The sequence below is a fragment of the Salvelinus alpinus genome, chromosome 8, assembly GCF_045679555.1.
Source record: "Salvelinus alpinus chromosome 8, SLU_Salpinus.1, whole genome shotgun sequence".
Classification (NCBI taxonomy): Eukaryota; Metazoa; Chordata; class Actinopteri; order Salmoniformes; family Salmonidae; genus Salvelinus; species Salvelinus alpinus.
In genome coordinates, this window is record NC_092093.1 from 3,896,362 (window position 1) to 3,922,263 (window position 25,902).

Consider the following 25,902-nt stretch of genomic DNA (forward strand, 5'->3'; position numbering starts at 1 on the left):
ACTAAACTGAGAGATTATTACTAAACTGAGAGAGTATTACTCAACTGAGAGAGTATTACTCAACCGAGAGAGTATTACTAAACTGAGAGAGTATTACTCAACTGAGAGAATATTACTAAACTGAGAGAGTATTACTAAACTGAGAGAATATTACTAAACTGAGAGAGTATTACTAAACTGAGAGATTATTACTCAACTGAGAGAGTATTACTAAACTGAGAGAATATTACTAAACTGAGAGAGTGTTACTAAACTGAGAGAGTGTTACTAGACTGAGAGAGTATTACTAAACTGAAAGAGTGTTACTAAACTGAGAGAGTATTACTAAACTGAGAGAGTGTTACTAAACTGAGAGAATATTACTCAACTGAGAGAGTATTACTAAACTGAGAGAGTTGAGAGAATATTACTAAACTGAGAGAATATTACTCAACTGAGAGAGTATTACTCAACTGAGAGAGTATTACTAAACTGAGAGAGTATTACTAAACTGAGAGAATATTACTAAACTGAGAGAGCTGAGAGAGTATTACTAGACTGAGAGAGTATTACTAAACTGAACAAATTTTACTCACCGGAGAGATTATTACTAAACGGAGAGAGTGTTACTCAACTGAGAGAGTATTACTAAACTGAGAGAGTATTACTAAACTGAGAGAGTATTACTAAACTGAGAGAGTATTACTAAACTGAGAGAGTATTACTAAACTGAGATAGTATTACTAAACTGAGGGAGTATTACTTAACTGGGAGAGTTTTACTAAACTGAGAGAGTATTACTAAACTGAGGGAGTATTACTAAACTGAGAGAGTATTACTAAACTGAGAGAATATGACTAAACTGAGAGAATATTACTAAACAGAGAGCTGAGAGAATATTACTAAACTGAGAGAATATAACTAAACTGAGAGAATATTACTAAACTGAGAGAATATTACTAAACTGAGAGAGTATTACTAAACTGAGAGAGTATTACTAAACTGAGAGAATATTACTAAACTGAGAGAATATTACTAAACAGAGAGCTGAGAGAATATTACTAAACTGAGAGAATATAACTAAACTGAGAGAGTATTACTAAACTGAGAGAGTATTACTAAACTGAGAGAGTATTACTAAACTGAGAGAGTATTACTAAACTGAGGGAGTATTACTAAACTGAGAGAGTATTACTAAACTGAGAGAGTGTTACTAAACTGAGAGAGTATTACTCAACGGAGAGAGTATTACTAAACTGAGAGAGTATTAATCAACTGAGAGAGTATTACTCAACGGAGAGAGTATTACTAAACTGAGAGAGTATTACTCAACTGAGAGAGTATTACTCAACTGAGAGAGTATTACTCAACTGAGAGAGTATTACTAAACTGAGAGAGTATTACTAAACTGAGAGAATATTACTAAACTGAGAGAGTATTACTAAACTGAGAGAGTGTTACTAAACTGACAGAGTGTTACTAGACTGAGATAGTATTACTAAACTGAGAGAGTATTGATAAACTGAGAGAGTGTTACTAAACTGAGAGAGTGTTACTAGACTGAGAGAGTATTACTAGACTGAGAGAGTATTACTAAACTGAGAGAATATTACTAAACTGAGAGAGTATTACTAAACTGAGAGAGTATTACTAACCTGAGAGAATATTACTAAACTGAGAGAGTATTACTAAACTGAGAGAGTATTACTAAACTGAGAGAGTATTACTAAACTGAGAGAGTATTACTAAACTGAGAGAGTATTACTAACCTGAGAGAGTATTACTAACCTGAGAGAATATTACTAAACTGAGAGAGTATTACTAAACTGAGAGAGTGTTACTAAACTGAGAGAGTGTTACTAAACTGAGAGATTATTAATAAACTGAGAGAGTATTACTAAACTGAGAGAGTGTTACTAAACTGAGAGAGTGTTACTAACCTGAGAGAGTATTACTAACCTGAGAGAGTATTACTAACCTGAGAGAGTATTACTAAACTGAGAGAATATTACTAAACTGAGAGAATATTACTAAACTGAGAGAGTATTACTAAACTGAGAGAGTGTTACTCAACTGAGAGAGTATTAATAAACTGAGAGAGTGTTACTAGACTGAGAGTAGTACTAGACTGAGAGAGTATTACTAGACTGAGGGAGTATTACTCAACTGAATGAATATTACTAACCTGAGAGAATATTACTAAACTGAGAGAGTATTACTAAACTGAGAGAGTGTTACTAAACTGAGAGAGTGTTACTAAACTGAGAGATTATTAATAAACTGAGAGAGTATTACTAAACTGAGAGAGTGTTACTAAACTGAGAGAGTGTTACTAACCTGAGAGAGTATTACTAACCTGAGAGAGTATTACTAACCTGAGAGAGTATTACTAAACTGAGAGAATATTACTAAACTGAGAGAATATTACTAAACTGAGAGAGTATTACTAAACTGAGAGAGTGTTACTCAACTGAGAGAGTATTAATAAACTGAGAGAGTGTTACTAGACTGAGAGTAGTACTAGACTGAGAGAGTATTACTAGACTGAGGGAGTATTACTCAACTGAATGAATATTACTCACCGGAGAGATTATTACTCAACGGAGAGAGTATTACTAAACGGAGAGAGTATTACTAAACGGAGAGATTATTACTAAACGGAGAGAGTATTACTAAACTGAGAGAGTATTACTAAACTGAGAGAGTATTGATAAACTGAGAGAGTGTTACTAGACTGAGCTAGTATTACTAAACTGAGAGAGTATTACTAAACTGAGAGAGTGTTCCTAGACTGAGCGAGTATTACTAACCCGAAAGAGTATTACAAAACTGAGAGAATATTGCTAAACTGAGAGAGTATTACTAAACTGAGAGAGTATTACTAGACTGAGAGAGTATTACTCAACTGAGAGAATATTACTCACCGGAGAGATTATTACTCAACTGAGAGAGTATTACTAAACGGAGATAGAATTACTAAACTGAGAGAGTATTACTAGACTGAGAGAGTGTTATTAAACTGAGAGAATATTACTCAACTGAGAGAGTATTAGTAAACTGAGGGAGTATTACTAAACCGAGAGAGTATTACTAACCTGGGAGAGTAGTACTAAACCGAGAGAATATTACTAAACTGTGAGAGTATTACTAACCTGAGAGAGTATTACTAACCTGAGAGAGTATTACTAAAGTGAGAGAGTAATACTAAACTGAGAGAGCTGAGAGAGTATTACTAAACTGAGAGAGTATTTCTAGATTGAGAGAGTATTACTCAACTGAACAAATATTCACCACCGGAGAGATTATTACTCAACTGAGAGAGTATTACTAAACGGAGAGAGTATTACTAAACGGAGAGAGTATTACTAAACGGAGAGAGTATTACTAAACTGAGAGATTATTACTAAACTGAGAGAGTATTACTCAACTGAGAGAGTATTACTCAACTGAGAGAGTATTACTAAACTGAGAGAGTATTACTCAACTGAGAGAATATTACTAAACTGAGAGAGTATTACTAAACTGAGAGAATATTACTAAACTGAGAGAGTATTACTAAACTGAGAGATTATTACTCAACTGAGAGAGTATTACTAAACTGAGAGAGTATTACTAAACTGAGAGTGTTACTAAACTGAGAGAGTGTTACTAGACTGAGAGAGTATTACTAAACTGAAAGAGTGTTACTAAACAGAGAGTATTACTAAACTGAGAGAGTGTTACTAAACTGAGAGAATATTACTCAACTGAGAGAGTATTACTAAACTGAGAGAGTTGAGAGAATATTACTAAACTGAGAGAATATTACTCAACTGAGAGAGTATTACTCAACTGAGAGAGTATTACTAAACTGAGAGAGTATTACTAAACTGAGAGAGTATTACTAAACTGAGAGAATATTACTAAACTGTGAGAGTATTACTAAACTGAGAGAGTATTACTAACCTGAGAGAGTATTACTAAACTGAGAGAGTAATACTAAACTGAGAGAGCTGAGAGAGTATTACTAGACTGAGAGAGTATTTCTAGATTGAGAGAGTATTACTCAACTGAACAAATTTTACTCACCGGAGAGATTATTACTAAACGGAGAGAGTATTACTAAACAGAGAGAGTATTACTAAACGGAGAGATTATTACTAAACTGAGAGAGTATTACTAAACTGAGAGAGTATTACTAAACTGAGAGAGTATTACTAAACTGACAGAGTGTTAATAGACTGAGATAGTATTACTCAACTGAGAGAGTATTACTAAACTGAGAGAGTATAACTCAACTGAGAGAGTATTAATAAACTGAGAGAGTATTACTAAACTGAGAGAGTATTACTAAACTGAGAGAGTATTACTAAACTGAGAGAGTATTACTAAACTGAGAGAGTATTACTAAACTGAGAGAGTATTACTAAACTGAGAGCGTATTACTAAACTGAGAGAGTATTACTAAACTGAGAGAGTATTACTAAACTGAGAGAATATTACTAAACTGAGAGAGTATTACTAAACTGAGAGAGTATTACTAACCTGAGAGAGTATTACTAAACTGAGAGAATATTACCAAACTGAGAGAGTATTACTAAACTGAGAGAGTATTACTAAACTGAGAGAGTATTACTAACCTGAGAGAGTATTACTAAACTGAGAGAATATTACTAAACTGAGAGAGTATTACTAAACTGAGAGAGTATTACTAAACTGAGAGAGTATTACTAACCTGAGAGAGTATTACTAACCCGAGAGAGTATTACTAAACTGAGAGAATAATACTAAACTGAGATAATATTACTCAACTGAGAGAGTATTACTAAACTGAGAGAGTATTACTAAACTGAGAGAGTGTTACTAAACTGAGACCATATTACTCAACTGAGAGATTATTACTCAACTGAGAGAGTATTACTAAACTGAGAGAGTATTACTAAACTGAGAGAGTGTTACAAAACTGAGAGAGTATTACTAAACTGAGAGAGTGTTACTAAACTGAAAGAATATTACTAAACTGAGAGAATATTACTCAACTGAGAGAGTATTACTAAACTGAGAGAATATTACTAAACTGAGAGAGTGTTACTAAACTGAGAGAATATTACTCAACAGAGAGATTATTACTCAACTGAGAGAGTATTACTAAACTGAGAGAGTATTACTAAACTGGGAGAGTATTACTAAACTGAGAGAGTATTACTCACCTGAGAGAGTATTACTAAACTGAGAGAATATTTCTCACCTGAGAGATTATTACTAAACGGAGAGATTATTACTAAGCTGAGAGAGTATTACTAAACTGAGAGAGTATTACTAAACTGAGAGAGTATTACTAAACTGAGAGAGTATTACTAAACTGAGAGAGTATTACTAAACTGAGAGAGTGTTACTAAACTGAGAGAGTGTTACTAGACTGAAAGAGTATTACTAACCTGAAAGAGTATTACTAACCTGAGAGAGTAGTACTAAACCGAGAGAATATTACTAAACTGTGAGAGTATTACTCAACTGAGAGAGTATTACTAAACTGAGAGAGTTGAGAGAATATTACTAAACTGAGAGAATATTACTCAACTGAGAGAGTATTACTCAACTGAGAGAGTATTACTAAACTGAGAGAGTATTACTAAACTGAAAGAATATTACTAAACTGTGAGAGTATTACTAAACTGAGAGAGTATTACTAACCTGAGAGAGTATTACTAAACTGAGAGAGTAATACTAAACTGAGAGAGCTGAGAGAGTATTACTAGACTGAGAGAGTATTTCTAGATTGAGAGAGTATTACTCAACTGAACAAATTTTACTCACCGGAGAGATTATTACTAAACGGAGAGAGTATTACTAAACGGAGAGAGTATTACTAAACGGAGAGATTATTACTAAACTGAGAGAGTATTACTAAACTGAGAGAGTATTACTAAACTGAGAGAATATTACTAAACTGAGAGAGTATTACTAACCTGAGAGAGTATTACTAAACTGAGAGAATATTACCAAACTGAGAGAGTATTACTAAACTGAGAGAGTATTACTAAACTGAGAGAGTATTACTAAACTGAGAGAGTATTACTAAACTGAGAGAGTATTACTAAACTGAGAGAATATTACTAAACTGAGAGAGTATTACTAAACTGAGAGAATATTACTAAACTGAGAGAGTATTACTAAACTGAGAGAGCTGAGAGAATATTTCTAAACTGAGAATATTATTAAACTGAGAGAGTATTACTAAACTGAGGGAGTATTACTAAACCGAGAGAGTATTACTAACCTGAGAGAGTATTACTAAACTGAGAGAATATTACTAAACTGTGAGAGTATTACTAAACTGAGAGAGTATTACTAACCCGAGAGAGTATTACTAAACTGAGAGAATAATACTAAACTGAGAGAGTATTACTAAACTGAGAGAGTATTACTAAACTGAGAGAGTATTACTAAACTGAGAGAGTATTACTAAACTGAGAGAATATTACTAAACTGAGAGAGTATTACTAAACTGAGAGAGCTGAGAGAATATTTCTAAACTGAGAATATTATTAAACTGAGAGAGTATTACTAAACTGAGGGAGTATTACTAAACCGAGAGAGTATTACTAACCTGAGAGAGTATTACTAAACTGAGAGAATATTACTAAACTGTGAGAGTATTACTAAACTGAGAGAGTATTACTAACCCGAGAGAGTATTACTAAACTGAGAGAATAATACTAAACTGAGAGAGTATTACTAAACTGAGAGAGTATTACTAAACTGAGAGAGTATTACTAAACTGAGAGAGTGTTACTAAACTGAGACCATATTACTCAACGGAGAGATTATTACTCAACTGAGAGAGTATTACTAAACTGAGAGAGTATTACTAAACTGAGAGAGTATTACTAAACTGAGAGAGTATTACTAAACTGAGAGAGTATTACTAAACTGAAAGAATATTACTAAACTGAGAGAATATTACTAAACTGAGAGAGTATTACTCAACAGAGAGTATTACTAAACTGAGAGAATATTACTAAACTGAGAGAGTGTTACTAAACTGAGAGAATATTACTCAACGGAGAGATTATTACTAAACTGAGAGAGTATTACTAAACTGAGAGAGTATTACTAAACTGAGAGAGTATTACTAAACTGAGAGAGTATTACTAAACTGAGAGAATATTACTCACCTGAGAGAGTATTACTAAACTGAGAGAATATTACTCACCTGAGAGATTATTACTAAACGGAGAGATTATTACTAAGCTGAGAGAGTATTACTAAACTGAGAGAGTATTACTAAACTGAGAGAGTATTACTAAACTGAGAGAGTATTACTAAACTGAGAGAGTATTACTAAACTGAGAGAGTATTACTAAACTGAGAGAGTATTACTAAACTGAGAGAGTATTACTAAACTGAGAGAGTATTACTAAACTGACAGAGTGTTACTAGACTGAGAGAGTATTACTAAACTGAGAGAGTATTACTAAACTGAGAGAATATTACTAAACTGAGAGAGTATTACTAAACTGAGAGAGTATTACTAAACTGAGAGAGTATTACTAAACTGAGAGAGTATTACTAACCTGAGAGAGTATTACTAAACTGAGAGAGTATTACTAAACTGAGAGAGTATTACTAAACTGAGAGAGTATTACTAAACTGAGAGAGTATTACTAAACTGAGAGAGTATTACTAAACTGAGAGAGTATTACTAACCTGAGAGAATATTACTAAACTGAGAGAGTATTACTAAACTGAGAGAGTATTACTAAACTGAGAGAGTGTTACTAAACTGAGAGAGTGTTACTAAACTGAGAGATTATTAATAAACTGAGAGAGTATTACTAAACTGAGAGAGTGTTACTAAACTGAGAGAGTTTTACTAAACTGAGAGAGTATTACTAACCTGAGAGAGTATTACTAACCTGAGAGAGTATTACTAACCTGAGAGAGTATTACTAAACTGAGAGAATATTACTAAACTGAGAGAATATTACTAAACTGAGAGAGTATTACTAAACTGAGAGAATGTTACTAAACTGAGAGAGTGTTACTCAACTGAGAGAGTATTAATAAACTGAGAGAGTGTTACTAGACTGAGAGAGTATTACTAGACTGAGGGAGTATTACTCAACTGAATGAATATTACTCACCGGAGAGATTATTACTCAACTGAGAGAGTATTACTAAACGGAGAGAGTATTACTAAACGGAGAGATTATTACTAAACTGAGAGAGTATTACTAAACGGAGAGAGTATTACTAAACTGAGAGAGTATTGATAAACTGAGAGAGTGTTACTAGACTGAGCTAGTATTACTAAACTGAGAGAGTATTACTAAACTGAGAGAGTGTTCCTAGACTGAGCGAGTATTACTAACCCGAAAGAGTATTACAAAACTGAGAGAATATTGCTAAACTGAGAGAGTATTACTAAACTGAGAGAGTATTACTAAACTGAGAGAGTATTACTAGACTGAGAGAGTATTACTCAACTGAGAGAATATTACTCACCGGAGAGATTATTACTCAACTGAGAGAGTATTACTAAACGGAGATAGAATTACTAAACTGAGAGAGCTGAGAGAATATTGCTAAACTGAGAGAATATTACTCAACTGAGAGAGTATTACTAAACTGAGGGAGTATTACTAAACCGAGAGAATATTTCTAACCTGAGAGAGTAGTACTAAACTGAGAGAATATTACTAAACTGTGAGAGTATTACTAACCTGAGAGAGTATTACTAACCTGAGAGAGTATTACTAAACTGAGAGAGTAATACTAAACTGAGAGAGCTGAGAGAGTATTACTAAACTGAGAGAGTATTTCTAGATTGAGAGAGTATTACTCAACTGAACAAATATTCACCACCGGAGAGATTATTACTCAACTGAGAGAGTAGTACTAAACGGAGAGAGTATTACTAAACGGAGAGAGTATTACTAAACAGAGAGATTATTACTAAACTGAGAGATTATTACTAAACTGAGAGAGTATTACTCAACTGAGAGAGTATTACTCAACCGAGAGAGTATTACTAAACTGAGAGAGTATTACTCAACTGAGAGAATATTACTAAACTGAGAGAGTATTACTAAACTGAGAGAATATTACTAAACTGAGAGAGTATTACTAAACTGAGAGATTATTACTCAACTGAGAGAGTATTACTAAACTGAGAGAGTATTACTAAACTGAGAGAGTGTTACTAAACTGAGAGAGTGTTACTAGACTGAGAGAGTATTACTAAACTGAAAGAGTGTTACTAAACTGAGAGAATATTACTCAACTGAGAGAGTATTACTAAACTGAGAGAGTTGAGAGAATATTACTAAACTGAGAGAATATTACTCAACTGAGAGAGTATTACTCAACTGAGAGAGTATTACTAAACTGAGGGAGTATTACTAAACTGAGAGAATATTACTAAACTGTGAGAGTATTACTAAACTGAGAGAGTATTACTAACCTGAGAGAGTATTACTAAACTGAGAGAGTAATACTAAACTGAGAGAGCTGAGAGAGTATTACTAGACTGAGAGAGTATTACTAAACTGAACAAATTTTACTCACCGGAGAGATTATTACTAAACGGAGAGAGTGTTACTCAACTGAGAGAGTATTACTAAACTGAGAGAGTATTACTAAACTGAGAGAGTATTACTAAACTGAGAGAGTATTACTAAACTGAGAGAGTATTACTAAACTGAGAGAGTATTACTAAACTGAGATAGTATTACTAAACTGAGGGAGTATTACTTAACTGGGAGAGTTTTACTAAACTGAGAGAGTATTACTAAACTGAGGGAGTATTACTAAACTGAGAGAGTATTACTAAACTGAGAGAATATGACTAAACTGAGAGAATATTACTAAACAGAGAGCTGAGAGAATATTACTAAACTGAGAGAATATAACTAAACTGAGAGAATATTACTAAACTGAGAGAATATTACTAAACTGAGAGAGTATTACTAAACTGAGAGAGTATTACTAAACTGAGAGAATATTACTAAACTGAGAGAATATTACTAAACAGAGAGCTGAGAGAATATTACTAAACTGAGAGAATATAACTAAACTGAGAGAATATTACTAAACTGAGAGAGTATTACTAAACTGAGAGAGTATTACTAAACTGAGAGAGTATTACTAAACTGAGGGAGTATTACTAAACTGAGAGAGTATTACTAAACTGAGAGAGTGTTACTAAACTGAGAGAGTATTACTCAACGGAGAGAGTATTACTAAACTGAGAGAGTATTAATCAACTGAGAGAGTATTACTCAACGGAGAGAGTATTACTAAACTGAGAGAGTATTACTCAACTGAGAGAGTATTACTAAACTGAGAGAGTATTACTCAACTGAGAGAGTATTACTAACCTGAGAGAGTATTACTAAACTGAGAGAATATTACTAAACTGAGAGAGTATTACTAAACTGAGAGAATATTACTAAACTGAGAGAGTATTACTAAACTGAGAGAGTATTACTAAACTGACAGAGTGTTACTAGACTGAGATAGTATTACTAAACTGAGAGAGTATTGATAAACTGAGAGAGTGTTACTAAACTGAGAGAGTGTTACTAGACTGAGAGAGTATTACTAAACTGAGAGAGTATTACTAAACTGAGAGAATATTACTAAACTGAGAGAGTATTACTAAACTGAGAGAGTATTACTAACCTGAGAGAATATTACTAAACTGAGAGAGTATTACTAAACTGAGAGAGTATTACTAAACTGAGAGAGTATTACTAAACTGAGAGAGTATTACTAAACTGAGAGAGTATTACTAAACTGAGAGAGTATTACTAACCTGAGAGAGTATTACTAACCTGAGAGAATATTACTAAACTGAGAGAGTATTACTAAACTGAGAGAATATTACTAAACTGAGAGAGTATTACTAAACTGAGAGAATATTACTAAACTGAGAGAGTATTACTAAACTGAGAGAGTGTTACTAAACTGAGAGAGTGTTACTAACCTGAGAGAGTATTACTAAACTGAGAGAGTATTACTAAACTGAGAGAGTATTACTAAACTGAGAGAGTATTACTAAACTGAGAGAGTATTACTAAACTGAGAGAGTATTACTAAACTGAGAGAGTATTACTCAACTGAGAGAGTATTAATAAACTGAGAGAGTGTTACTAGACTGAGAGTAGTACTAGACTGAGAGAGTATTACTAGACTGAGGGAGTATTACTCAACTGAATGAATATTACTCACCGGAGAGATTATTACTCAACGGAGAGAGTATTACTAAACGGAGAGAGTATTACTAAACGGAGAGATTATTACTAAACTGAGAGAGTATTACTAAACGGAGAGAGTATTACTAAACTGAGAGAGTATTGATAAACTGAGAGAGTGTTACTAGACTGAGCTAGTATTACTAAACTGAGAGAGTATTACTAAACTGAGAGAGTGTTCCTAGACTGAGCGAGTATTACTAACCCGAAAGAGTATTACAAAACTGAGAGAATATTGCTAAACTGAGAGAGTATTACTAAACTGAGAGAGTATTACTAGACTGAGAGAGTATTACTCAACTGAGAGAATATTACTCACCGGAGAGATTATTACTCAACTGAGAGAGTATTACTAAACGGAGATAGAATTACTAAACTGAGAGAGTATTACTAGACTGAGAGAGTGTTATTAAACTGAGAGAATATTACTCAACTGAGAGAGTATTAGTAAACTGAGGGAGTATTACTAAACCGAGAGAGTATTACTAACCTGGGAGAGTAGTACTAAACCGAGAGAATATTACTAAACTGTGAGAGTATTACTAACCTGAGAGAGTATTACTAAACTGAGAGAGTAATACTAAACTGAGAGAGCTGAGAGAGTATTACTAAACTGAGAGAGTATTTCTAGATTGAGAGAGTATTACTCAACTGAACAAATATTCACCACCGGAGAGATTATTACTCAACTGAGAGAGTATTACTAAACGGGGAGAGTATTACTAAACGGAGAGAGTATTACTAAACGGAGAGAGTATTACTAAACGGAGAGATTATTACTAAACTGAGAGAGTATTACTCAACTGAGAGAGTATTACTCAACTGAGAGAGTATTACTCAACTGAGAGAGTATTACTCAACTGAGAGAATATTACTCAACTGAGAGAGTATTACTAAACTGAGAGAATATTACTAAACTGAGAGAGTATTACTAAACTGAGAGATTATTACTCAACTGAGAGAGTATTACTAAACTGAGAGAGTATTACTAAACTGAGAGTGTTACTAAACTGAGAGAGTGTTACTAGACTGAGAGAGTATTACTAAACTGAAAGAGTGTTACTAAACAGAGAGTATTACTAAACTGAGAGAGTGTTACTAAACTGAGAGAATATTACTCAACTGAGAGAGTATTACTAAACTGAGAGAGTTGAGAGAATATTACTAAACTGAGAGAATATTACTCAACTGAGAGAGTATTACTCAACTGAGAGAGTATTACTAAACTGAGAGAGTATTACTAAACTGAGAGAGTATTACTAAACTGAGAGAATATTACTAAACTGTGAGAGTATTACTAAACTGAGAGAGTATTACTAACCTGAGAGAGTATTACTAAACTGAGAGAGTAATACTAAACTGAGAGAGCTGAGAGAGTATTACTAGACTGAGAGAGTATTTCTAGATTGAGAGAGTATTACTCAACTGAACAAATTTTACTCACCGGAGAGATTATTACTAAACGGAGAGAGTATTACTAAACAGAGAGAGTATTACTAAACGGAGAGATTATTACTAAACTGAGAGAGTATTACTAAACTGAGAGAGTATTACTAAACTGAGAGAGTATTACTAAACTGACAGAGTGTTAATAGACTGAGATAGTATTACTCAACTGAGAGAGTATTACTAAACTGAGAGAGTATAACTCAACTGAGAGAGTATTAATAAACTGAGAGAGTATTACTAAACTGAGAGAGTGTTACTAAACTGAGAGTGTTACTAGACTGAGAGAGTATTACTAAACTGAGAGAGTGTTACTAAACTGAGAGAATATTACTAAACTGAGAGCGTATTACTAAACTGAGAGAGTATTACTAAACTGAGAGAGTATTACTAAACTGAGAGAATATTACTAAACTGAGAGAGTATTACTAAACTGAGAGAGTATTACTAACCTGAGAGAGTATTACTAAACTGAGAGAATATTACCAAACTGAGAGAGTATTACTAAACTGAGAGAGTATTACTAAACTGAGAGAGTATTACTAACCTGAGAGAGTATTACTAAACTGAGAGAATATTACTAAACTGAGAGAGTATTACTAAACTGAGAGAATATTACTAAACTGAGAGAGTATTACTAAACTGAGAGAGCTGAGAGAATATTACTAAACTGAGAATATTATTAAACTGAGAGAGTATTACTAAACTGAGGGAGTATTACTAAACCGAGAGAGTATTACTAACCTGAGAGAGTATTACTAAACTGAGAGAATATTACTAAACTGTGAGAGTATTACTAAACTGAGAGAGTATTACTAACCCGAGAGAGTATTACTAAACTGAGAGAATAATACTAAACTGAGATAATATTACTCAACTGAGAGAGTATTACTAAACTGAGAGAGTATTACTAAACTGAGAGAGTGTTACTAAACTGAGACCATATTACTCAACGGAGAGATTATTACTCAACTGAGAGAGTATTACTAAACTGAGAGAGTATTACTAAACTGAGAGAGTGTTACAAAACTGAGAGAGTATTACTAAACTGAGAGAGTGTTACTAAACTGAAAGAATATTACTAAACTGAGAGAATATTACTCAACTGAGAGAGTATTACTAAACTGAGAGAATATTACTAAACTGAGAGAGTGTTACTAAACTGAGAGAATATTACTCAACAGAGAGATTATTACTCAACTGAGAGAGTATTACTAGACTGAGAGAGTATTACTAAACTGGGAGAGTATTACTAAACTGAGAGAATATTACTCACCTGAGAGAGTATTACTAAACTGAGAGAATATTTCTCACCTGAGAGATTATTACTAAACGGAGAGATTATTACTAAGCTGAGAGAGTATTACTAAACTGAGAGAGTATTACTAAACTGAGAGAGTATTACTAAACTGAGAGAGTATTACTAAACTGAGAGAGTATTACTAAACTGAGAGAGTATTACTAAACTGAGAGAGTATTACTAAACTGAGAGAGTATTACTAACCTGAAAGAGTATTACTAAACTGAGAGAGTATTACTAAACTGAGAGAGTATTACTAAACTGAGAGAATATTACTCAACTGAGAGAGTATTACTAAACTGAGAGAGTTGAGAGAATATTACTAAACTGAGAGAATATTACTCAACTGAGAGAGTATTACTCAACTGAGAGAGTATTACTAAACTGAGAGAGTATTACTAAACTGAAAGAATATTACTAAACTGTGAGAGTATTACTAAACTGAGAGAGTATTACTAACCTGAGAGAGTATTACTAAACTGAGAGAGTAATACTAAACTGAGAGAGCTGAGAGAGTATTACTAGACTGAGAGAGTATTTCTAGATTGAGAGAGTATTACTCAACTGAACAAATTTTACTCACCGGAGAGATTATTACTAAACGGAGAGAGTATTACTAAACGGAGAGAGTATTACTAAACGGAGAGATTATTACTAAACTGAGAGAGTATTACTAAACTGAGAGAGTATTACTAAACTGAGAGAATATTACTAAACTGAGAGAGTATTACTAACCTGAGAGAGTATTACTAAACTGAGAGAATATTACCAAACTGAGAGAGTATTACTAAACTGAGAGAGTATTACTAAACTGAGAGAGTATTACTAAACTGAGAGAGTATTACTAACCTGAGAGAGTATTACTAAACTGAGAGAATATTACTAAACTGAGAGAGTATTACTAAACTGAGAGAATATTACTAAACTGAGAGAGTATTACTAAACTGAGAGAGCTGAGAGAATATTTCTAAACTGAGAATATTATTAAACTGAGAGAGTATTACTAAACTGAGGGAGTATTACTAAACCGAGAGAGTATTACTAACCTGAGAGAGTATTACTAAACTGAGAGAATATTACTAAACTGTGAGAGTATTACTAAACTGAGAGAGTATTACTAACCCGAGAGAGTATTACTAAACTGAGAGAATAATACTAAACTGAGAGAGTATTACTAAACTGAGAGAGTATTACTAAACTGAGAGAGTATTACTAAACTGAGAGAGTGTTACTAAACTGAGACCATATTACTCAACGGAGAGATTATTACTCAACTGAGAGAGTATTACTAAACTGAGAGAGTATTACTAAACTGAGAGAGTATTACAAAACTGAGAGAGTATTACTAAACTGAGAGAGTGTTACTAAACTGAGAGAGTGTTACTAAACTGAGAGAGTATTACTAAACTGAGAGAGTATTACTAAACTGAGAGAGTATTACTAAACTGAGAGAATATTACTAACCTGAGAGAGTATTACTAAACTGAGAGAATATTACTAAACTGTGAGAGTATTACTAAACTGAGAGAGTATTACTAACCCGAGAGAGTATTACTAAACTGAGAGAGTATTACTAAACAGAGAGAGTATTACTAAACTGAGAGAATATTACTCACCTGAGAGAGTATTACTAAACTGAGAGAATATTACTCACCTGAGAGATTATTACTAAACGGAGAGATTATTACTAAGCTGAGAGAGTATTACTAAACTGAGAGAGTATTACTAAACTGAGAGAGTATTACTAAACTGAGAGAGTATTACTAAACTGAGAGAGTATTACTAAACTGAGAGAGTATTACTAAACTGAGAGAGTATTACTAAACTGACAGAGTGTTACTAGACTGAGATAGTATTACTAAACTGAGAGAGTATTACTAAACTGAGAGATTGACTGGAAGTCTGTGGGTATCTGTTAGCATGCTATGTTTTATAGACTGGAAGTCTATGGGTATCTGTTAGCACGCTATGTTTTATAGACTGGACGTCTATGGGTATCTGCTAGCATGCTGTGTTTTATAGACTGGAAGTCTATGGGTATCTGCTAGCATGCTATGCTTTATCGACTGGATGTCTATGGGTATCTGCTAGCATGCTATGTTTTATCGACTGGTAGTCTATTGGTATCTGCTAGCATGCTATTTTTTATAGACTGGAGGTCTATGGGTATCTGCTAGCATGCTATGTTTTATAGACTGGAAGTCTATGGGTATCTGCTAGCATGCTATGCTTTATCTACTGGAAGTCTATGGGTATCTGCTAGCATGCTGTGTTTTATAGACTGGAAGTCTATGGGTATCTGCTAGCATGCTGTGTTTTATAGACTGGAGGTCTATGGGTATCTGCTAGCATGCTATGTTTTATAGACTGGAGGTCTATGGGTATCTGCTAGCATGCTATGTTTTATAGACTGGAAGTCTATGGGTATCAGCTAGCATGCTATGTTTTATAGACTGGAAGTCTATGGGTATCTGCTAGCATGCTATGCTTTATCGACTGGAAGTCTATGGGTATCTGTTAGCATGCTGTGATTGTATCCCCATAGACATTCAGTCATTGTGTTAATGCTAGTTAGCTAATTCCTTCAAACTGCACTCAGATACATCAAAATAGTATCCACAAGTTTTTCCTCATTGCCAAAATCCCGAAGTAACCCTTTTAAAAGGTCCATCCATTAAAGCTGATCCTCCTCTCCTCCTCTCCCTGATCCTCCTCTCCCTGATCCTCCTCTCCTCCTCTCCCTGATACTCCTCTCCTCCTCTCCCTGATCCCCTTCTCCTCTCCCTGATCCTCTTCTCCTCTCCCTGATCCTCTCTTCTCCTCTCCCTGATCCTCTCTTCTCCTCTCCCTGATCCTCTTCTCCTCTCCCTGATCCACCTCTCCTCTCCCTGATCCTCTTCTCCTCTCCCTGACCCTCTTCTCCTCTCCCTGATCCACCTCTCCTCTCCCTGATCCTCTTCTCCTCTCCCTGATCCTCTTCTCCTCTCCCTGATCCTCCTCTCCTCTCCCTGATCCTCTCCTCCTCTCCCTGATCCTCCTCTCCTCCTCTCCCTGATTCTCCTCTCCCTGATCCTCCTCTCCTCCTCTCCCTGATCCTCTTCTCCTCTCCCTGATCCTCTTCTCCTCTCCCTGATCCTCCTCTCCTCTCCCTGATCCTCTCCTCCTCTCCCTGATCCTCCTCTCCTCCTCTCCCTGATCCTCCTCTCCTCCTCTCCCTGATTCTTCTCTCCCTGATTCTTCTCTCCCTGATCCTCTTCTCCTCTCCCTGATCCTCTTCTCCTCTCCCTGATCCTCTCTTCTCCTCTCCCTGATCCTCTCCTCTCCCTGATCCTCTCTTCTCCTCTCCCCGATCTTCCTCTCCCTGATCCTCCTCTCCTCCTCTCCCTGATCTTCCTCTCCCTGATCCTCTTCTCCTCTCCCTGATCCTCTTCTCCTCTCCCTGATCCTCTTCTCCTCTCCATGATCCTCTTCTCCTCTCCCTGATCCACCTCTCCTCTCCCTGATCCACCTCTCCTCTCCCTGATCCACCTCTCTTCTCCCTGATCCTCTTCTCCTCTCCCTCTCCTCATCCTCTCCTCCTCTCCCTGATCCTCCTCTCCCTGATCCTCTTCTCCTACCCCTCTCCCTCTCCTCCTCCTCTCCTCTCCCCTCCTCTCCCTCCTCCTCACCTCTCCCCTCCTCTCCCTCTCCTCTTCTCCCCTCCTCTCCCCTCCTCTGCCCCCTCTCCCTCCTCTGCCCCCTCTCCCTCCTCTCCCTCTCCCTCCTCTCCCTCTTTTCTTCTCCCTGATCCTCTCTTCTCCTCTCCCTGATCCTCCCTCCTCCTCACCTCTCCCCTCCCCTCCTCTCCCTCTCCCTCTTCTCCTCTCCCTCTTCTCCTCCTCCTCTCCCTCTCCCTCTTCTCCCTGTCCTTTCTAGGCTGCTGTATTACTATATTCTGTTGGAGAACTGTGGTTGTGGATCGTACTGCTCTTCCGTCATCACCCCTGACACTCACATCAAACTGCTCAAGAAGCTACGCTCCGTCACTACCGGTAAGGCAACAGCCAGGGCCGTCACTCCCGGTTAGGCAACAGCCAGGGCCGTCACTCCCGGTTAGGCAACAGCCAGGGCCGTCACTCCCGGTTAGGCAACAGCCAGGGCCGTCACTCCCGGTAAGGCAACAGCCAGGGCCGTCACTCCCGGTTAGGCAACAGCCAGGGCCGTCACTCCCGGTAAGGCAACAGCCAGGGCCGTCACTCCCGGTAAGGCAACAGCCAGGGCCGTCACTCCCGGTAAGGCAACAGCCAGGGCCGTCACTCCCGGTAAGGCAACAGCCAGGGCCGTCACTCCCGGTTAGGCAACAGCCAGGGCCGTCACTCCCGGTTAGGCAACAGCCAGGGCCGTCACTCCCGGTTAGGCAACAGCCAGGGCCGTCACTCCCGGTTAGGCAACAGCCAGGGCCGTCACTCCCGGTAAGGCAACAGCCAGGGCCGTCACTCCCGGTTAGGCAACAGCCAGGGCCGTCACTCCCGGTTAGGCAACAGCCAGGGCCGTCACTCCCGGTAATGCAACAGCCAGGGCCGTCACTCCCGGTATGGCAACAGCCAGGGCCGTCACTCCCGGTTAGGCAACAGCCAGGGCCGTCACTCCCGGTTAGGCAACAGCCAGGGCCGTCACTCCCGGTTAGGCAACAGCCAGGGCCGTCACTCCCGGTAAGGCAACAGCCAGGGCCGTCACTCCCGGTTATGCAACAGCCAGGGCCGTCACTCCCGGTAAGGCAACAGCCAGGGCCGTCACTCCCGGTTAGGCAACAGCCAGGGCCGTCACTCCCGGTTAGGCAACAGCCAGGGCCGTCACTCCCGGTTAGGCAACAGCCAGGGCCGTCACTCCCGGTTAGGCAACAGCCAGGGCCGTCACTCCCGGTTAGGCAACAGCCAGGGCCGTCACTCCCGGTTAGGCAACAGCCAGGGCCGTCACTCCCGGTTAGGCAACAGCCAGGGCCGTCACTCCCGGTTAGGCAACAGCCAGGGCCGTCACTCCCGGTTAGGCAACAGCCAGGGCCGTCACTCCCGGTTAGGCAACAGCCAGGGCCGTCACTCCCGGTTAGGCAACAGCCAGGGCCGTCACTCCCGGTTAGGCAACAGCCAGGGCCGTCACTCCCGGTTAGGCAACAGCCAGGGCCGTCACTCCCGGTAAGGCAACAGCCAGGGCCGTCACTACTTTAGACCAAGGCTCGGTGGCACCCTATTCCCTATGCAGTGCACTACTTTAGGGAACTATCTTTCTGACAGAACACTGTATATATACTGACCATCACAAGTCTAGCTGTCTTGAGATTAATAGAGGTGTCCCCCAGGGTTCCATTGTAGCTCCAGTGTTGTTCTCAATGTTTATTCATGATTTGGGAAATGGGATGCAACCAGCAAAGTTACATCTATATGCAGATGATACAGTCATATGTTAATGTGTTCCTTCTCTGGTTCAGGCTGTTGAAGAGCTCCAGACTGCTTTTCAGTCACTGCAGGCCTCCCTTTATGGTCTCAAACTGGTCTTGATTGTACAAAAAACTAAATTCATGACCTTTACCAGAGCTAGAACTCTGCCAGAGAACGTTAGCATTGCCACATCCGGTGGCTTATCCATTGAAAAAGTGTCATCCTACAAATACCTCGGTATATGGTTGGATGACAAGTTGTCCTTTAAAGTTCATGTGGATAATCTTGTGACAAAGCTTAAATTTAAATTGGGTTTATATTTTCGTAATAAGTCTTGCTTCCCGCTTATGGCTAGAAAGAAGCTTGTTCAGGCCACTTTTCTCTCTGTAATTGATTATGGGGACTTGTTGTATATGCATGTAGCCTCCTCTGTCTTACAGAGACTCTGTTTATCATGCAGCCTCCTCTGCCTTACAGAGACTGGACCCTGTTTATCATGCAGCCTCCTCTGTCTTACAGAGACTGGACTCTGTTTATCATGCAGCCTCCTCTGTCTTACAGAGACTGGACTCTGTTTATCATGCAGCCTCCTCTGTCTTACAGAGACTCTGTTTATCATGCAGCCTCCTCTGTCTTACAGAGACTGGACTCTGTTTATCATGCAGCCTCCTCTGTCTTACAGAGACTCTGTTTATCATGCAGCCTCCTCTGTCTTACAGAGACTGGACTCTGTTTATCATGCAGCCTCCTCTGTCTTACAGAGACTGGACTCTGTTTATCATGCAGCCTCCTCCGTCTTACAGAGACTGGACTCTGTTTATCATGCAGCCTCCTCTGTCTTACAGAGACTCTGTTTATCATGCAGCCTCCTCTGTCTTACAGAGACTGGACTCTGTTTATCATGCAGCCTCCTCTGTCTTACAGAGACTGGACTCTGTTTATCATGCAGCCTCCTCCGTCTTACAGAGACTGGACTCTGTTTATCATGCAGTCTCCTCTGTCTTACAGAGACTGGACCCTGTTTATCATGCAGCCTCCTCTGTCTTACAGAGACTGGACTCTGTTTATCATGCAGCCTCCTCTGTCTTACAGAGACTGGACCCTGTTTATCATGCAGCCTCCTCTGTCTTACAGAGACTGGACTCTGTTTATCATGCAGCCTCCTCTGTCTTACAGAGACTGGACTCTGTTTATCATGCAGCCTCCTCTGTCTTACAGAGACTCTGTTTATCATGCAGCCTCCTCTGTCTTACAGAGACTGGACTCTGTTTATCATGCAGCCTCCTCTGTCTTACAGAGACTCTGTTTATCATGCAGCCTCCTCTGTCTTACAGAGACTCTGTTTATCATACAGCCTCCTCTGTCTTACAGAGACTGGACTCTGTTTATCATGCAGCCTCCTCTGTCTTACAGAGACTGGACTCTGTTTATCATGCAGCCTCCTCTGTCTTACAGAGACTGGACTCTGTTTATCATGCAGCCTCCTCTGTCTTACAGAGACTGGACTCTGTTTATCATGCAGCCTCCTCTGTCTTACAGAGACTGGACTCTGTTTATCATGCAGCCTCCTCTGTCTTACAGAGACTGGACCCTGTTTATCATGCAGCCTCCTCTGTCTAACAGAGACTGGACTCTGTTTATCATGCAGCCTCCTCTGTCTTACAGAGACTGGACTCTGTTTATCATGTAGCCTCCTCCGTCTTACAGAGACTGGACTCTGTTTAGTCTGGTCTCCTTCACCACCAGCAGGTAAACTTCCTCTTTACCTCTGTAGTCTGGTCTCCTTCACCACCAGCAGGTAAACTCCCTCTTTACCTCTGTAGTCTGGTCTCCTTCACCACCAGCAGGTAAACTCCCTCTTTACCTCTGTAGTCTGGTCTCCTTCACCACCAGCAGGTAAACTCCCTCTTTACCTCTGTAGTCTGGTCTCCTTCACCACCAGCAGGTAAACTCCCTCTTTACCTCTGTAGTCTGGTCTCCTTCACCACCAGCAGGTAAACTCCCTCTTTACCTCTGTAGTCTGGTCTCCTTCACCACCAGCAGGTAAACTCCCTCTTTACCTCTGTAGTCTGGTCTCCTTCACCACCGGCAGGTAAACTCCCTCTTTACCTCTGTAGTCTGGTCTCCTTCACCACCGGCAGGTAAACTCCCTCTTTACCTCTGTAGTCTGGTCTCCTTCACCACCGGCAGGTAAACTCCCTCTTTACCTCTGTAGTCTGGTCTCCTTCACCACCAGCAGATAAACTCCCTCTTTACCCCTGTAGTCTGGTCTCCTTCACCACCAGCAGGTAAACTCCCTCTTTACCTCTGTAGTCTGGTCTCCTTCACCACCAGCAGGTAAACTCCCTCTTTACCTCTGTAGTCTGGTCTCCTTCACCACCAGCAGGTAAACTCCCTCTTTACCCCTGTAGTCTGGTCTCCTTCACCACCGGCAGGTAAACTCCCTCTTTACCTCTGTAGTCTGGTCTCCTTCACCACCGGCAGGTAAACTCCCTCTTTACCTCTGTAGTCTGGTCTCCTTCACCACCAGCAGGTAAACTCCCTCTTTACCTCTGTAGTCTGGTCTCCTTCACCACCAGCAGGTAAACTCCCTCTTTACCTCTGTAGTCTGGTCTCCTTCACCACCAGCAGGTAAACTCCCTCTTTACCTCTGTAGTCTGGTCTCCTTCACCACCAGCAGGTAAACTCCCTCTTTACCTCTGTAGTCTGGTCTCCTTCACCACCAGCAGGTAAACTCCCTCTTTACCTCTGTAGTCTGGTCTCCTTCACCACCAGCAGGTAAACTCCCTCTTTACCTCTGTAGTCTGGTCTCCTTCACCACCAGCAGGTAAACTCCCTCTTTACCTCTGTAGTCTGGTCTCCTTCACCACCAGCAGGTAAACTCCCTCTTTACCTCTGTAGTCTGGTCTCCTTCACCACCAGCAGGTAAACTCCCTCTTTACCTCTGTAGTCTGGTCTCCTTCACCACCAGCAGGTAAACTCCCTCTTTACCTCTGTAGTCTGGTCTCCTTCACCACCAGCAGGTAAACTCCCTCTTTACCTCTGTAGTCTGGTCTCCTTCACCACCAGCAGGTAAACTCCCTCTTTACCTCTGTAGTCTGGTCTCCTTCACCACCAACAGTTACCATGCCTGGTTTCTATGTTACCATACCCGATCTGCTAGGTGGTTGCTATGTTACACCATACCCGGTCTGCTAGGTGGTTGCTATGTTACCATACCCGGTCTGCTAGGTGGTTGCTATGATACCATACCCGGTCTGCTAGGAGGTTGCTATGTTACCATACCCGGTCTGCTAGGTGGTTGCTATGTTACCATACCCGGTCTGCTTGGTGGTTGCTATGTTACCATACCCGGTCTGCTTGGTGGTTGCTATGTTACCATACCCAGTCTGCTTGGTGGTTGCTATGTTACCATACCCGGTCTGCTAGGTGATTGATACTTAATGTCCAGGACATTTACAGTATTAGGCAAGACTCCCATCTCTTCTTGTCCACCAGAGGCATGGAATAGTCTACAATCCATGCTTCATCTAGATATGTTAGTACCCCTGAATGAATTTAAAATATAGATGGGAGATTGTTACTGAGGAGTGTAAATGCTTTTTTAAGGCTGGATCATGTTGTATTGTATGTTTTAATTCTGTAATGTATTGATTGTTGCTGCCTTCTTAGCAGGTCTCCCTTGAAAAAGAGACTCTGGGTCTCAATGGGCTTTTCCTGGTTAAATAAAGGTTAAATATATATTTTTTTTAATTCATTATTTCACTGTGTAGGCTTGGTCCTCCGCTTCCTCTTTTGAAGAGCCTCCTACTTGGTGCTAACTGGAAACCGCATATCCTGAGGCTGCATATATTGTAGCTGTGGACTTTAATAAAGAAAATCTGAGGAAAACGCTTTGTCAACCCATCACCTGCGCTATTCGCTCATCAATAATTATTGATCATTGCTACTCCCTCTTCTAGGACGGCTACAAGGCCCTCCCCCGTCCTCCCATCGGCAAATCCGATCACACCTCCGTTCTTCTCCTCCCTCCCTATAGGCAGAAACAGATGCCTCACAAGTCTTTAACTGGCAGCTTCATTAAATAGTACCCACAATCAATCAATCAATCAATCAATTTTATTTTATATAGCCCTTCGTACATCAGCTAATATCTCGAAGTGCTGTACAGACACCCAGCCTAAAACCCCAAACAGCTAGTAATGCAGGTGTAGAAGCACGGTGGCTAGGAAAAACTCCCTAGAAAGGCCAAAACCTAGGAAGAAACCTAGAGAGGAACCAGGCTATGAGGGGTGGCCAGTCCTCTTCTGGCTGTGCCGGGTGGAGATTATAACAGAACTATGCCAAGATGTTCAAAAATGTTCATAAGTGACAAGCATGGTCAAATAATAATCATGAATAATTTTCAGTTGGCTTTTCATAGCCGATCATCAAGAGTTGAAAAACAACAGGTCTGGGACAGGTGGCGGTTCCATAACCGCAGGCAGAACAGCTGAAACTGGAATAGCAGCAAGGCCAGGCGGACTGGGGACAGCAAGGAGTCACCACGGGCGGCAGTCCCGACGCATGGTCCTAGGGCCCAGGTCCTCCGAGAGAAAGAAAGAGAGAAGGAGAAAATTAGAGAGAGCCAAGATTTTCAAAATGTTCATAAATGACAAGCATGGTCAAATAATAATCAGGAATAAATCTCAGTTGGTTTTTCATAGCCGATCATTAAGAGTTGAAAACAGCAGGTCTGGGACAGGTAGGGGTTCCATAACCGCAGGCAGAACAGTTGAAACTGGAATAGCAGCAAGGCCAGGCGGACTGGGGACAGCAAGGAGTCACCACGGCCGGTAGTCCCGACGTATGGTCCTAGGGCTCAGGTCCTCCGAGAGAAAGAAAGAGAGAAGGAGAAAATTAGAGAGCGCCAAGATTTTCAAAATGTTCATAAATGACAAGCATGGTCAAATAATAATCAGGAATAAATCTCAGTTGGCTTTTCATAGCCGATCATTAAGAGTTGAAAACAGCAGGTCTGGGACAGGTAGGGGTTCCGTAACCGCAGACAGAACAGTTGAAACTGGAATAGCAGCAAGGCCAGGCGGACTGGGGACAGCAAGGTGTCATCATGCCCGGTAGTCCTGACATATGGTCCTAGGGCTCAGGTTCTCAGAGAGAAAGAGAGAACGAGAGAATTAGAGAGAGCATACTTAAATTCACACAGGACACTGGATAAGACAGGAGAAGTACTCCAGGTAACCAACTGACCAGTCTCAACGTCAACAGTGAAGAGGCGACTCCGGGATGCTGGCCTTCTAGGCAGAGTTCCTCTGTCCAGTGTCGTTCTGTTGCCCATCTTAATCTTTTATTTTTATTGGCCAGTCTGAGATGGGGCTTTTTCTTTGCAACTCTGCCTAGAAGGCCAGCATCCCGGAGTCGCCTCTTCACTGTTGACGTTGAGACTGGTGTTTTGCGGGTACTATTTAATGAAGCTGCCAGTTGAGGACTTGTGAGGCGTCTGTTTCTCAAACTAGACACTCTAATGTACTTGTCCTCTTGCTCAGTTGTGCACCGGGGCCTCCCACTCCTCTTTCTATTCTGGTTAGAGCCAGTTTGCTCTGTTCTGTGAAGGGAGTAGTACACAGCGTTGTACGAGATCTTCAGTTTCTTGGCAATTTCTCGCATGGAATATCCTTCATTTCTCAGAACAAGAAGAAAGGTCTTTGTTTCTGGCCATTTTGAGCCTGTAATCGAACCCACAAATGCTGATGCTCCAGATACTCAACTAGTCTAAAAAAGGCCAGTTTTATTGCTTCTTTAATCAGAACAACAGTTTTCAGCTGTGCTAACATAATTGCAAAAGGGTTTTCTAATGATCAATTAGCCTTTTAAAATGATAAACTTGGATTAGCTAACACAACGTGCCATTGGAACACAGGAGTGATGGTTGCTGATAATGGGCCTCTGTACGCCTATGTAGATATTCCATGAAAACAATCTGCCGTTTCCAGCTACAATAGTCATTTACAACATTAGCAATGTCTACACCGTATTTCTGATCAATTTGATGTTATTTTAATGGACAAAAAAATGTGCTTTTCTTTTAAAAACAAGGACATTTCTAAGTGACCCCAAACCTTTGAGCGGTAGTGTATATATTTATATATGTCATTGTATCTCTATATGTACGTTAGATATCTGTTCCCTCTGTTATGGTAACTATATATATACGTTTCCTCAGGGCTGGACTACCGTAAGATGACCGATGAGGTGTCGGACCCCCTGGCCGCTCTGGAACCTGTTCTAACCAGTCAGAATGTCCTGTCCATCTCCAAACTGGCCAATCGGCTCCCTCGCCCAGGAGGGGGTGTGGTTTCTGCTAGCGCAGTGCACGCGACCTGGCTAAAGAAGCTGTTCTGGAGGGGAGACCCACAGGTATTTATTATCTACCTGGCTAGGGAAGCTGTTCTGGAGGGGAGACCCACAGGCATTTATTATCTACCTGGCTAGGGAAGCTGTTCTGGAGGGGAGACCCACAGGTATT

The 25,902-nt window shown here is 39.6% G+C and overlaps 1 protein-coding gene across 1 annotated transcript in view; it reads left to right on the forward strand.

The window, feature by feature from the left end:
* Window positions 1-25,902, forward strand: part of nbas (NBAS subunit of NRZ tethering complex) — a 400,078-nt gene that overhangs the window by 263,824 nt on the left and 110,352 nt on the right. The window contains exons 44-45 of the mRNA XM_071412456.1: window positions 17,878-17,993; window positions 25,600-25,793. Coding sequence (XP_071268557.1) covers window positions 17,878-17,993; window positions 25,600-25,793 — 310 coding nt within the window. The remainder of the gene's footprint in view (window positions 1-17,877; window positions 17,994-25,599; window positions 25,794-25,902) is intronic.